Source organism: Fistularia commersonii, chromosome 24 (assembly GCF_037954325.1).
Source record: "Fistularia commersonii isolate RoL2024-O1a breed Wild chromosome 24, RoL_Fcom_v1.0, whole genome shotgun sequence".
In the NCBI taxonomy this organism is placed as follows: Eukaryota; Metazoa; Chordata; class Actinopteri; order Syngnathiformes; family Fistulariidae; genus Fistularia; species Fistularia commersonii.
This window is the reverse complement of record NC_141307.1, coordinates 5,719,629-5,733,015: the sequence shown is the minus strand read 5'-3', so window position 1 is coordinate 5,733,015 and position 13,387 is coordinate 5,719,629. Positions and strand designations below refer to the sequence as shown.

Sequence of the window (13,387 nt, the reverse complement as noted above, 5' to 3'; positions counted from 1 at the left end):
TACTTTTTGACGACTAAAATAAAGGTACCACTGTATATATTGCTTTTTATTAGCTTTACACTTTGTATAAACAAGTGTTCAGTGTGTTGCTTATGAAATCCACAAAGTGATATAGAGAAAATTACATTTTATTTATGTAATGAACACAATTTGAACATTTTGAGCTTTGGGCTTTCAGAGCGTGTAGCGGAGCCTTGACCTGAATTTAAAAAAAAAAATTGGAAAAAGCCACATGCGGCTCCGGAGCCGCGGGTTGCCGACCCCTGCACTTGACGTGCATGCAGTGGAGCGGCCTCACTTGTGCCGCTAACTTGAAACTTATCAATTTTATTTTTATCAGATAGGTAGTCAAATAACAGTCAAAAAAAAAAAAAAAAAAAAGGACTGCAGCACTTGGGTCTTGGGGTGCAAAAGTGTGCACATTTGGATGAAATGACCCGTAAAAACTAGGGCAAAATGAAAGAAAAAAAAACTTACAGTCATTTACGAAGAATTAATTCAAAATACCTGAATTTACATAGTCATAAATTATCTTCCAAAAAAGAAAATGGAGGAGATCTGGATATCATTTATTCATCACCTCGCCTTATGAAACATTACAACCTGCTATGTTTGCTGTTTGTTTTTTGTTTTTTTTATGCTGATCATGTCATATAATTCTGTTATGATCAACACATTTGACATAAGATACATTTCATAAAATTAGAGGTGTCATGAGTTGGAAAAATATGAAATCTACTTGAAACTGAGTTTCAGAGGGATCTGGAAACTAAACTATTTCCAAATGAGTTCCATGTCATCTGAAGGAAATCTGGACTAAATGAAAGTTTTACCTTTTTTGAAAAATGTAATACCTGGTAACACATCAGCCTGTTATGTTTGTGACTTTTGTGGTCTTTTGTGATGCCTATGTATTTTATTATTCTAATGTGATCAACATGGAGCACAGTCACACACCTGGATGGTTGGAGGACTGCCTCACCATCAGGAACTTCCATGGGCTCCACTAAAAACCTCCAGCGGTGTTTATACACACACGTACACACAGGCACACACACACACACACACAGACTCTCAGACACAGAGTCCACACTCAGACAGGAATACAAACACACACAGACATACAGCCACATGCACACTCAGACAGAAACGCGCTCACAGACACAAACACACACAGACACACGCGCACACGCACGCACTCACACAGACATCTAGACACATGGACACTCACACACATGCCAACTCAGACACACACACACACAGAAGTAGCACAAGCAGACACATATGCATACACTTGCACACACAGACACACACTCATGCAGACACACAACACAAACACAAATAAATAACTAAAGAGCATCACTCATCGCCCATTTTCCAGATTTCACAGGTCAATTGTTTTCCATTTTTTCATTGGTCTTTGACAAAGATTATCATTTTCTAAATTTCAGTGATCTTTTTATTCTCCTAGGGGGAGCATTTTGGTTTAGATTTCTTTTTTATCTTTTTGATTTCCCAATTGATGTTTTTCCTTCTTTTTTTTTTAAATACTAATTTCACTATCAACTATAGATATTTATATTAAAATGAACACATTAAATGAAACCACAGTATTGACTCTTGCACTTGGCCAAAACTGCACAATAATGCCGCTCTGTGAAGAAAGCTACTGTAAACGTCCTATTTTCGAAGGAAAACCGTGAGCGTTGCACAGGGTCAAGAAAAGAGTCGAAGGTGTTATTGTAAGAAAGAGAGCGGAGCAGCGAGAGCTCTGGATGGAAAAAAAATAATTCTGACAATCAGTAGACGTGGAGGGAGACCACATTGTGTTGTCAGCTGGCATCCAACACGCATCTGGCCGCCGTGATCGCAACCTCTGGCCTCTCGAAATGCCGCTTTCTGTCTCTCATTCAGACATCTACACACACACGCACACACACGAGGCTTTTTCACCTCGTGTAAATGGAGCTCTTTCTCTTTCCTGTTTATTATTTCAGATGTAGGCTGTGGCCCCCTCGATCCAAAATATTCATTTTCACAGGGTCTTAACAGCAGGTGGTGTGGATCATTCCAGCCACAGTAACAGCCGTCTCCCAGCTCCATTAAGCGCCGTGATGGAGCACAGGCCGGCTGCTTAAGGCATAACCAGCACCTTCTGGGATGCATGTACATATAAAAAGGGAGAGCGAGGGAGAATGCCTCTTGCATAATTCCATCCCCCTCCACCGCTGCTGCTCACGTGCAGCATGTGACAGAGTCAAGGAAAACCCCCCAGAGCAAACTATGTGTCAGCCAGGATATGTAGCTCTCTCTGTAACACACCGAGGCATGCACACAGCTGCTCACTCCCACCGCCCTCCTGCACACGTCTACGTTTTTGTTTATTTTTTTCTGTCTTACACTGTAGGACAGAAGGGTGACACACCAGAGTGAGAAGGTTATTCCCCTCTCTCTCTCACTTTCTCGCAAGCAAACACCAAAGCTTCCGCTATGAACCACTAGGCGCGAGATATCCGGGATGGTTGGTCTTTATGGGATACATTGGTGACGATTGAGCCGTATCCAAAGGATGCTGTGTGGCTACGCGTGTGTGCACACACACACACACACAAAGTCATACCAGCCCCGAGGAGTCGACAGTGTGCTCACAGACGTAATAGTAACGGCAGATAACATTAACGATCCGGGCAGTTGTGTGAGACTGTATGTGAGTTGAATGGTAATGAGGCTGCATCACGTTCCAGATATTTAACCTACATTAGGGGAAAGCTTCATTTACTGTGTTATATGAGCATTTATTTCACATTTCTGCACAGGAGCTCAATGCCTGCAGTGTGTCAGCTCAACTGCATAGTTATAAAGTGTTCTTATTTGTCACAGATAAAATACATATCTGTAACCAGAGTAATAGCTATTGCACAGCAAGAATTTGTGGCTGAGGCATTTAAAAATATATCACCATATTGGACAGCGCTCCTCTTTTTTTCATTAAAGTTGAAAGTACCTGGAAATATTGTTGTCATTTGGTTTGCTGGTTGGGATTAGGAAACCCCCCCAAAAAAAATATGGTGCAAATTTCACATGTTATAGTATCACTCCGAAGAAAAAGAAAAAGGATCAACTCAAAACAATGATCTTACTTTGTGTTCGTTCTTGCCTGGCACATAACCTGAGTAGCACGAGTTGATTTTATTTGTCTTGCCCAAGCACTAACGCCGAAACGGTCTCTTCCAGCGGGTTGGTAAAGTGAGTCGGTTTAACAGCGCTTGTCAAGAAATAACATAAATTAAAAGAATTGACAGGCTTGCTAATTAATGCTGACTCCCCCCCCCTTGAGTCAGTCCGCGGGCCAGAATGTTCAAAAGGTTTGCACATATTTAAAGAGACACTTCACTCTGGAAGTAAAATCAAACAAGCAAAAGAAAAACGAGCTGATGGATTTTGAAGATCGAGGGTGAATGTAGTTTCTTTTGCTCAAGGGAAGAATCTCAATAGCGTTGTCACTCTCTGGAAACGGCGGCCTGGGTTTTGCTCCAGAAAACCCAGGCTGCCCGTCGCTTCAATTTGTGAAATAAGGGAAAACTTAGCCTGCCTGGCATTTGGCGTTTTATAGTCAAAACTTCAATCCTCAGGCCTCATCATCATGCAGCGAAGGGTATAATAAAACAGCCGTGATCACACTCCATACCAGGAGGTGGTGCAACTGTTAAAAGTGCAGGTGTCTCCATCTTTGCCTGCAGTAGGTGACATTGCAGGTTTAAATGAGCCCGTTTCCTCTCCTGGAGGTGTTGCGGCGTGGAGAATTATCCTGGACGTTTCAGAGCAGCTGCGAGAAAAGTGCCGGGGTGTGTGAGTTACAAGCCGACCCGTCGAGATGCGCAGCACATAAAAAGTAAATTCCTCTCAGCCTGAGGACACGCCGCCGTCACATTCAGACGGCGGCCTCGGTAAACGGTTACCGTGTTATGTAGTGACGCGGTAACGCCAGCGGAGGATGAGGAGGGTGCGCAGACGTCGGGATGGACCGCTGACATGAAGGATGTCAGTCTGCTTGGCCTTCGGCGACACGCGGCCTTCGCTGCTCCTCGCGCTTCCACCCGGTAGATTTATGGACGACGCAGGTGTTGAAAAAAAAGATAACATTCATTTGTCCCAGACGTTTTTTGGCTGTCGCCGTTTTCGGAGCTTCGGCTCCGGAGAGAGAACTGACGAAGATTTATGCAAAGACAGTGTTCAAACACCTTCCTACGCCTCACTCAGACCTGCCGTTCATTAACCTGTCGAGGAAAGCGGTGAAATATTTGGCCGAAGTCGTGGGATCATTGAACTTAACGTAAATTTAATGTCTCCGGAATAGTCCGTGGAATTTGTTTTGTGTTAAAACTATTACTGTAAACCAGTTATGGTTTATAGTTGACAATAAAAGACGAAGGCGAGGTGGGAATTTATACAAAGCGAGGTCTTGCTCGCGTCGGAAAAGTTATCACACTCAAGACCCTTTATCCGGGTTATCGATATGAATCACCCGATTCGGATCTGCTGAGGTACGAAAAAAACAAAGCTGTTTAATTCGTGGCTGCTTTCCAGGTTATTTCATGCTCATTTTTGAAACGTTAAGGCCGTCCGTTTCTTCAAGGTTGTTTTTTAACCCGCTGAATCTTTCACCATGATCCACAACACACTGGAGGGAATCCCAGAGTACAAAGTAGGTCAGAGGGATTAAAATGTCAAGAATATACACACTCACACAAGAGACAGCCAGACAATCCTCTGCGTCCAGGTGTGCAAGACACAATCACGATTCTCGATTTACTTAAAAAAAACACAATAGTACAATTTGATCATTTCTTGAGAGATCTCCATTCATTGCCTTGTCAGAGTCATTTACGCTGAAAATGCCAGAAATTCACATTCTCCTGTCCTTCCCTGCGCTCTGCGTCCCTCGCCGCGTCTGAGACTGTGGTCGTTGTTGAGACGGCGCTCCGTTCATTCCAGGCACGGCTGACTTATCGCGAGTCATGCTTGAGCTCCTGCAGCCCGGCGGCCCCGGGGACAGACCTGCTTCAATTACAGGCTGCAGATACAGTTACATTTGACCTCCTGAAGGAGGTGAGGATGGCAACGTTTCAAGTAACGTTCCCTCCGAACGGGCCAAGCTTATTTTGAGTTCCCTTGATTATCCATTCTGTTGAAGAAAATCCAAAAAAAAAAAAAAAAAAAAAAAGGAAAACATATGTAACACAAAACTCTTCAAGAAGGACAAAACTTTCAATGTCCATGTTGTGTGTCCACTCGTTTCCCGATCGCTTCTGTCGACGGTCTCGAAATAATTAAAGCGGGTCAGGAATCCAGCTCTGTTCTAAAGATCATTTTCCAGGACATTTCCAGCAACAATGGCACTGGTGAGGCAGACAGAGATCAGGTCCAAACTCCAAACACGATCCCCCGTTGAAGGGCTGAGGGGTCAGACTAATGAGAATAATCAAACGTTCTACCACTGATTCTCAACATTCAGAATTAAATGTAATATTTCCATTGCTTCTTCTGGTATCAATCAATATAGAAGAGCATTGTGCACATAAATACCTTTGTGAAAATATTCAAACGCGTACAATTTAGGAAGTCTCACACTGATATGAAAAATATGACAACCGTTTAATATTTTTTCCGGGGACATCTCGTTGCATTTACCGATTTTCTGTGTTTTCCACCACTGGAAAATAGATCAGACGTTCTCGGAGTTTTCAAGGACGAGCGGAACTGCGTGAATCCCATATGTTGCACTCGGGGCTAAAAATTACATTCCTGGTTGGTTCCTGAGCGTTTCCTGTTTATTAATACAAAAGTAAGACCAGCAACTGGACTGTTTCTGTCGAGACCAGACATGTCCGGATAGGTCATTTTTATTTTTTCTGTCCATTTACGAGCCAGTAGATTCTCGTCTTCCTATAGCAGCCTTGCACAGGGGCAAGCAGTAATCGTTTGTTTTGAAGAATATTTTTCCGTCCATTTCCGTTTCAGCATTATAGGTTAAGTCAGTTCAATTAAGGTCAGGATGCACCTTTTTCAGAGAAAAGGGCTCTTGGGAAGAGCGTTGCGAGTCTCTGCTTCCTCTCGCCGAAGCGTAGCATCCGTGGCTTTCCATTGCATATCGCTACGCCGTCCAAAATGGCCAATATTTGTCAATACCGCCGGGGCTCCGCTTGAAACGAGACTTCTAAAACAAAAAAGGGACCAATGCTTTCCTGCTTTTCGGGTAGTCTTCAAACTTAGCGAGGTACCACCTGCAAAGACAGAGAAAGCTTTCTTCAATTCGCTGTGTGCAAACCGTCTCGCAGTGTGTGTGTGTCATTATTCTTCCTCTTACTTGTGGTGAGCCACGGCCCTGCTGGCCAGGACCACGGCGGTGAAGACGGCGAAGGCCGCGCTGTGGACGGAGCGGCCTGCCAAAGCGAAGCCGGCCCACTCCGTAATCTCCCCGAGGAAGTTCGCTCCGGACACGTATTCAAACATTCCACCTGTTGGATTGGGGAGGAGGGGGGGAACGTGCTGAGAAAAAGCAGCGCGGATACTGAGCTCCCGGGATCGACGCGAACTTTGCCAGACGGGGAGCCGGATAAGCGGTGGCCATCGAGACATGACGTTCTGCAGAGGCGGAAACTAACTAACTGCTAATTTCTAATCTGTTACTCCCTAATTTTCAGCTGTATTTCCTCAAGCATGTTTGTATCTGATTTCATTTGAACATTATTTCAGGCTTACTTTTATATCCCATTTTTTCCCCCGAATTGTTTCTTTCTTGATTGAGAATTGGTATTTCTATTATTCCAGTTCATTTCCAATCGACTAATTTCGCGCCTTTATCTTGATTTAGAGGATGACCAGTGACGGACCTGCCAATTGCTAAGATAAGATAAGATAAGAACAACTTTATTTATCCCGAAGGAAATTGTTGTGCGAGAGTTTCAAGCAAAACATCACAATAATAGATAATAGTAGGAAGGAGGGAGAATAAGAAATATAATAAAATATAAAGTGTCAAAGTTAAGGTTAAAGCTAAGGCTATCAAGTGTTTTAAGGTCTTAAAAGGCCCAGTTACTTTAAACCGTGTTTTTGAAAAGAAATATGCGAGTGAAAAATAAGGAGAAAAAAAAAAAGGTAAAATGACAGATTGCAATTTCTTACAATGTCAGTGAGGTAACGTTTCTATGTAAACAAGATATTCACCAATCCAATCACCTTACTCCATTCTAGTACATTATCTTGAATCCACATGGACATTGTAGTCGGTCACATCTTAGACGGCCCCGAAGACGAGCACGACACACACACACACACACACACACACACACACACACACACACACTTCCCCCAGGCTTTGCCACCTTCGTCTTCAACATCCAGGGAGAACGCGGTGTCCCGGACACTCGCTCTCTGACTAAAGGCCACGTGAGCCAAAGCGCTGCTACATCTAAGCGAAAAGGTCAGAGTTATCATGCTGCCGCTCGCCGCTCGCTCCCTCCTCTTCTCCCTCCTGTGCTTAAGAGTTCGTTTCTTCTTTCGGGTTATTCCGGGGGGTTCGATGCCGGCTCAGGCTGAGGGCGCCGGGAGCAAGTCGGCCGGCGTGATCGGCTGCTCATTCAGAAAAGCTGCCTGCTTGTTTGGGAATGAGCCTCCGTTTTCACACGGTAAAGGTCACACACTCAACAGTGTTCACACCCCCCCTTTTTTTTTTCTTTCAATCCTGAAATGTTTTCAAAAATGGCAAAATGGCTGCTGAGCTCTCGCTCGGCTTTTCAATGCTTGAGAGAGGTAGAGTGTCAAATCCTAAAGTCAACTATAAACGAAAGCTTACAAATTGGAAAGACGGTCATTTGGTTTCAACTGATTACTTAAAGAGCCCGATCGCTCTGTTTCCTGTCTATAGCGCTCCAAAAAATAAAGGGAACAATTAAACAACACAATGTAACCCCAAGTCAATCACACTTCTGCCAATTCAAACTGTCCACTCAGGAAGCAACAGATTCATTTTGACTTATTTTACGGACATTTTTGTGTATTCAATGAATTGAATAAGAATATTCCATTCATTCAAATCTAGGATGTGTTATTTTAGAGTTCCAATTATTTTTTTTGAGCGGTGTATTTCACATCTAGATGTCGTCATAAAGAAAGATGCACACCCATACTTTGTATACCGAAAACAGGATCTATCATGTCATACATGCCATGTAGGCCTCCAGCTGATGCAGTTGCAGTCATTTGGTCGGAGTTTACATTTTGGACGTCAACAGCTTGGTTTGGATATGGATAACCGCTGAACTAGATTTAATCGTGATGTTAACATAGCAAAATTCAACATCTTCCAAACGTCTGGACGCAGCGTGTATTTGATATCTTCCGATGTTGATGTTTTCTGATTTCCACATCAACCCGGTCCTGATGTGAAGTCAGAAATACAGATGATCATCAGGGATGTTTTGCATTTGATAAGCCGTGCTTTAAAAATATTTTACTCTTTCATATCATTTCTTCACCAACACACAAACCCTCTCATTAGCTCTGATGCATTGCTATTATTCACAGTCCACCGGCTGAGCGCTTTACCGAGCGTGCATCTCCGATTAGGCTGGACCCCGGGTATGAGGGCGTGCCACGGAAATGATCCAATAAAGGGTTACTTTGATCGCATACATGAATTGACCGTCCACGATGTTGGACGCGCATTTATGTCGGCTGGAGTCAAACTGCACACAAACATTGTGACGCTCAGTGAGTTCCTGAAATACAAGCTTGGCCGTGCTATAGTAGAATGAACGCAGCGAGAGCCTTTTTATAAACTAACGCAGGGGCACCGGAGAGGGCAGAGCGTGTGGGGAAAGATAACTACTGACAACCTGTGATTTTGCTCACAGGGTGATTCGGTATAATCATGAAACCACACGGAAAATTAGCATGTGGCGCCGTGTACAACTACAGTGTTCTGTGCCATGATGTGAAAACTGTGCGGTTTGCTTTCTTGTCACCCCCCCGCAGCGACAAAAGCGCAGACCCGGTAAACTCGGGAGGGAAAAATGGACACCTTTTACAAGTTTTGCATTTTACGGCGGATGGTACATTCTGCTCTTGCTCCACTCAGAGTATGGACTCACTGAGATGATGTGACACGGGTGATCGGGCCACCGTTTTTTGTTTTTTATGCTGTTGTTTGTTTCGTTTTTTTTAATATGAGCGGCAAAATAAAGAATATGAGGAGGTATCTTTAGCCCTGGAGACACACTGATCGGGACTGTGATTCTGAGAAACTCGATAACAAATATGCAGCGGTGCAAGCTTTGATGCAAAGTGAATAAGAGGGAGCAGAAAAGCTGAACTCGTCTGACAAATCCATACATAAAAGTAGTCTGTGCAGATTTGGCAGTACATTTTCTTTTGCCCATTTTTCTGAATATTCCACTGAAAATAGATTTATAGGGGGATGGAAAACTAAAGTGACCCAAACACTCCACGTCCTACGGCTTTTTCTATTTTTGCCTGAAATGTACTTGTAAAGGTCTTATGCTCCAGGCACGGAATGCAGGAAAAAAGCAGAAGGATGCTGCTCCCTTTCAGGGCACCTGAAGATCTTCATTCAGAAGACTTGAGGGACTGGAGGCAAAAAAGCAGGAACTATCAAGGTTTTTTTCAGGCAGAGAATGAACTGCGCGGGGGAGGGGGGGGGACAATGATTTTTTTTGTGAATCCCAAAACAGGAATCTTTTTGAAATTCCGGATAAAAGCATTTGATAATGACGAAAATAGACTGACTTTACAGGAATGATGAATGAATGGTCGTTACACTGGCAGCCTGCAGCTGTAAAACATCAACCAATATACATTCACATTCTCTTCCATGTACAAGATGGAGCTCCAGCGGTCACTACATCAGGATCTTGACTTTCTTAAATACATTTTAAGTCTAAAAAAAATCTCAATCAGAGCTCTTTTACAGAATAACCGCAGGGAAGTGAGACTGCATGCAGCACTCCTGTCAGCAGGAGTGTGCATTGTAGTAGTACTAGTGGAATATTTGCGTCTGAAAAACGTCAGCTCAGTCGGGAATTGAATTGTAATAAATGACAAATTATACAAAAGCAATGAAACAATAACAACAATAATAATAATAATAATTATAAAGCACTTTTCCTCAAAATGCTTCAGAAAAATAATAAACTAGACGACACAGACTACTCCTGCTTTGTCGTATTTGTATGCAACTTTTGAGACCTTTGTGTTTCGAATGGTGTTCATTGGCTCGAACCCCCATTGTGCTTAGCTAAGCTAGGCTTATCCTCGCTCCCAACTGCAGGCGCAAAGAAGAGAAAAGCATCTGTGTTCTCATCATCTCTGTACGAGGGGCGTAGAAACCAAGAGAATTACCCCAAATATTGTTCCTTTTTGCAGAATCAAAATCTAGGATAAAAGTAAAAACACATGCAATTTGAAATGGTGGCACAACAGCACATATATACACACCCACCCACACACATATTGGAAACGTACAATGTACAGTAATGGCCTTTAAAAGAGTGGCAGACAGTTTTGAACGCAAACTGTCTACTGAGTGTGAAATGTAATAGGGGAATTTTCTCTGGCTGTGGTGAGTGAAATCATTCGACTGTGTTTTTATATTTGAGATCTAACCTGTGGGAATCTTGTATCCAGTCTCTCCGGGCTTCCTCAGGTTCCTCAGGATGTGGTCTGAGTGAACGTTTACCAGCCAGCCGAGCAGCCACAGAGCAGAGCCTGGAGGCAGACCAAACACACACGCTGCATGTCGACTTTACTGGATAAAGATTCCCAATTTGTCTGCTGAAATGTATTTAAAAAGTCCGAGCTGAGGTGAAACAAGGTGCTACGGTTGGAGGGACTCACTATGAAAAGTCTGACTGCGGTGCAACTCCAGGTTTACGGTGGTATGTTTACTTAGATCCAGGACAAAAACTAGAGTCACTAAGTCCAACCATTTTGAAATACACCCACACAAATATTTATAGAGTGCTGTTTATTGAATATTTCAAAATGATGTCTTCTGTTCCTCCAGTCAGTAATTTATTTTTTAACTTAAATATCCGTCTAAAATTCATGTTTTGATGTCAACCGGGAGGAGAAAGGAGGTACGCAGCTGTGGAAAATATTTCTTCAAAAAAAAAAAAAAGGGACAGTTTCCTCCATTCGCTTCACATCAAGGAAGCCAGCTTAACCACCATACAGCTTTTTGAGGTTTGGAAAGCTCGAGGCGGCGGCAGTGAAGCAGACATCAAAAAGAAATTAACAACATGGACATGAGGGCTTGAATGACAGGCCTTTGTAGCGTTGCCATTTCAGAAGAAGAGAAGGGCGGAGGATGAAGAGCACTGGCGACCTGAGATCTGAGGTCATTAAACGCAGACTCCGAACAGGCCGTAATGGCCGAGCAGGGATCCAATTAATAGGCTAACTGGACACGGTTCCCAGCCCGCTATCCTTCGTACCCCTCTCGGAGGCCAATATCTAAGAATAAAACCAGTTTCGCCAGGGATAACTAAAATTTAAAAAAAGAAAAGCATGCCGATTAAAACCGCTCACTCTCTCCTCCATTCTTTCATTCGTTCGTTGTGGATTCCTCTCATCCTTCTCGCGGAGTCCAGGTAGGTCTGGAGCCAATGCCAGATGACCAGGGGTATAACTAGGACTCAGCTTAGAATTTTATAACTAATGGTTACAAATGATGGAAAAAGAAAAAAAAAAGCTTTGCTCCATCCTCTGATGCTTTCTCGAAAAATTACTCTGAAAGTGCTGCTGATTTTTACTTGAAACGGATGATTTAGTCTGATGGTACAATCAATTAAATTAAGATATGCAGCAAAAAGTTATCCAGACTGTTAAAATATACATATCAAGGTTTTCAGTATCCAACAATGCATGTGTGCATACAATTTCATTGTTAGACAACATGACGTCTCCACAGTATCTAGAGGGATGGATAAACAGGGAAACAAGAGGACAATACAGGTTGCAGGAACAATTAGCCAAGTCATTTTTAATATGCACTGAACAAACACAATTGTTTGCTGAATTGGTTTTTCAGTGACAGCTCTTTGCTTCTTGACTCCTCTTTCTTCCACAAACACTTTGTTTATTTCCAAACAGGTGGGAGCATAAAAACTTGTTAGTACATTGCACGACACAAGTCGATGTGTGGTTATTTTGTTATTTTTTTGAATTATTTCGTCAAGGCAAGATTAATTTACTTGTTCTCCACAATGCTTTAATAACCGGGGGAAATTGCATTCGGAATATGACATTTTTCCCAATATTTTGAAATTGTTAGTCCTTCCAAATGCACCAAGTCCAGAAATCTGTGGCAGCGGTACAAAGCGGCTTCAACCGACCATTTTTATGTTTGTCTTTCAGAACCGGTAGCAAGGCATTCAAACGTACCTGAGACGAAGCACGGGTGCGTAACCCAGTCCACGGGATATTCGGCGTAATGGCTCAGGTACCTGACCTGCATGAAGCCATTGTAGTTGCAGAAGACGAAGGCCAGGGCGAAGGAGGCGAAAGGTGTTGGCTTACCTCCGCGGATCAGGAAGGGGAAAATAAGAGATCTGCAGCAGGATTGCAAAAATAAGTTAATTCACAATTTGAAATCTGCCTTTCTTTTGCACACAGTCATTGGTGAGATGCTTTTCTGTTGAAGTGGGTGATTAACATAACATGCCCTCCAGTATTCAGTGATGAGAGACAATTTGTCAGCACAAACCAGAAGCACCTGATGTGCAAATGGAGATTAGTGATGGGTGCAAGTGAAAGTGCACGTCACATCGCATTTAAACCCAACTTACCTCTGAATATAGTGGAGAAAATACATAGCAACGAGCAGCTGGTTGGGTAACAGTGACATTTTGGAGGAGGCGGTCCAAAGGAGCAGGCACAGGGGCAGCAGGAAGGCCGGCAGCTCCTGGACGAACCAGGCCAGCCGGACGTTGACTGGAAATCCATATTTACTACTTGCATACCTTCCGTACGGGACGTTCTCGAAAAGCAGAGTAACACATGTGCACAGAGCCATGAAGAACATGAAGTGAGCCATGGAGTCCAAGATATAAAGCTCTTCTTCTTCAGAGGCGAAGACGGACGAAAGAAGGCGCTCCATTGCAGAGGAATGGACAGAAAAATGAAAACATTACAAGGAATGTATATCGAACAAATCCTCGTCACTCCGTGGTGTCACTACTCCGGTCCTCTGATTGGTTCGTGTAGCTGCCCTCTGGACCAATCACAGTGCCTGAACTGATATGACGTAATTGTTATGATTTTGTGTTTTTTAAATACTAACAGTATTAATGCGGCAAATGTAGACGCA

The 13,387-nt window shown here is 43.2% G+C and overlaps 1 protein-coding gene across 1 annotated transcript; it reads right to left on the bottom strand.

Moving 5' to 3' along the window:
- Nucleotides 1-4,833: 4,833 nt before the first annotated feature.
- On the bottom strand, nt 4,834-13,256 carry srd5a1 (steroid-5-alpha-reductase, alpha polypeptide 1 (3-oxo-5 alpha-steroid delta 4-dehydrogenase alpha 1)). The gene is made up of 5 exons (XM_086171248.1): nt 12,867-13,256; nt 12,463-12,629; nt 10,684-10,785; nt 6,368-6,518; nt 4,834-6,284 (listed from the first exon to the last, which is right to left on the bottom strand). The coding sequence occupies exons 1-5, from the start codon at nt 13,175-13,177 to the stop codon at nt 6,218-6,220; spliced, it is 798 nt and encodes a 265-aa protein (XP_086027374.1). The 5' UTR covers nt 13,178-13,256; the 3' UTR covers nt 4,834-6,217.
- Nucleotides 13,257-13,387: the final 131 nt, after the last annotated feature.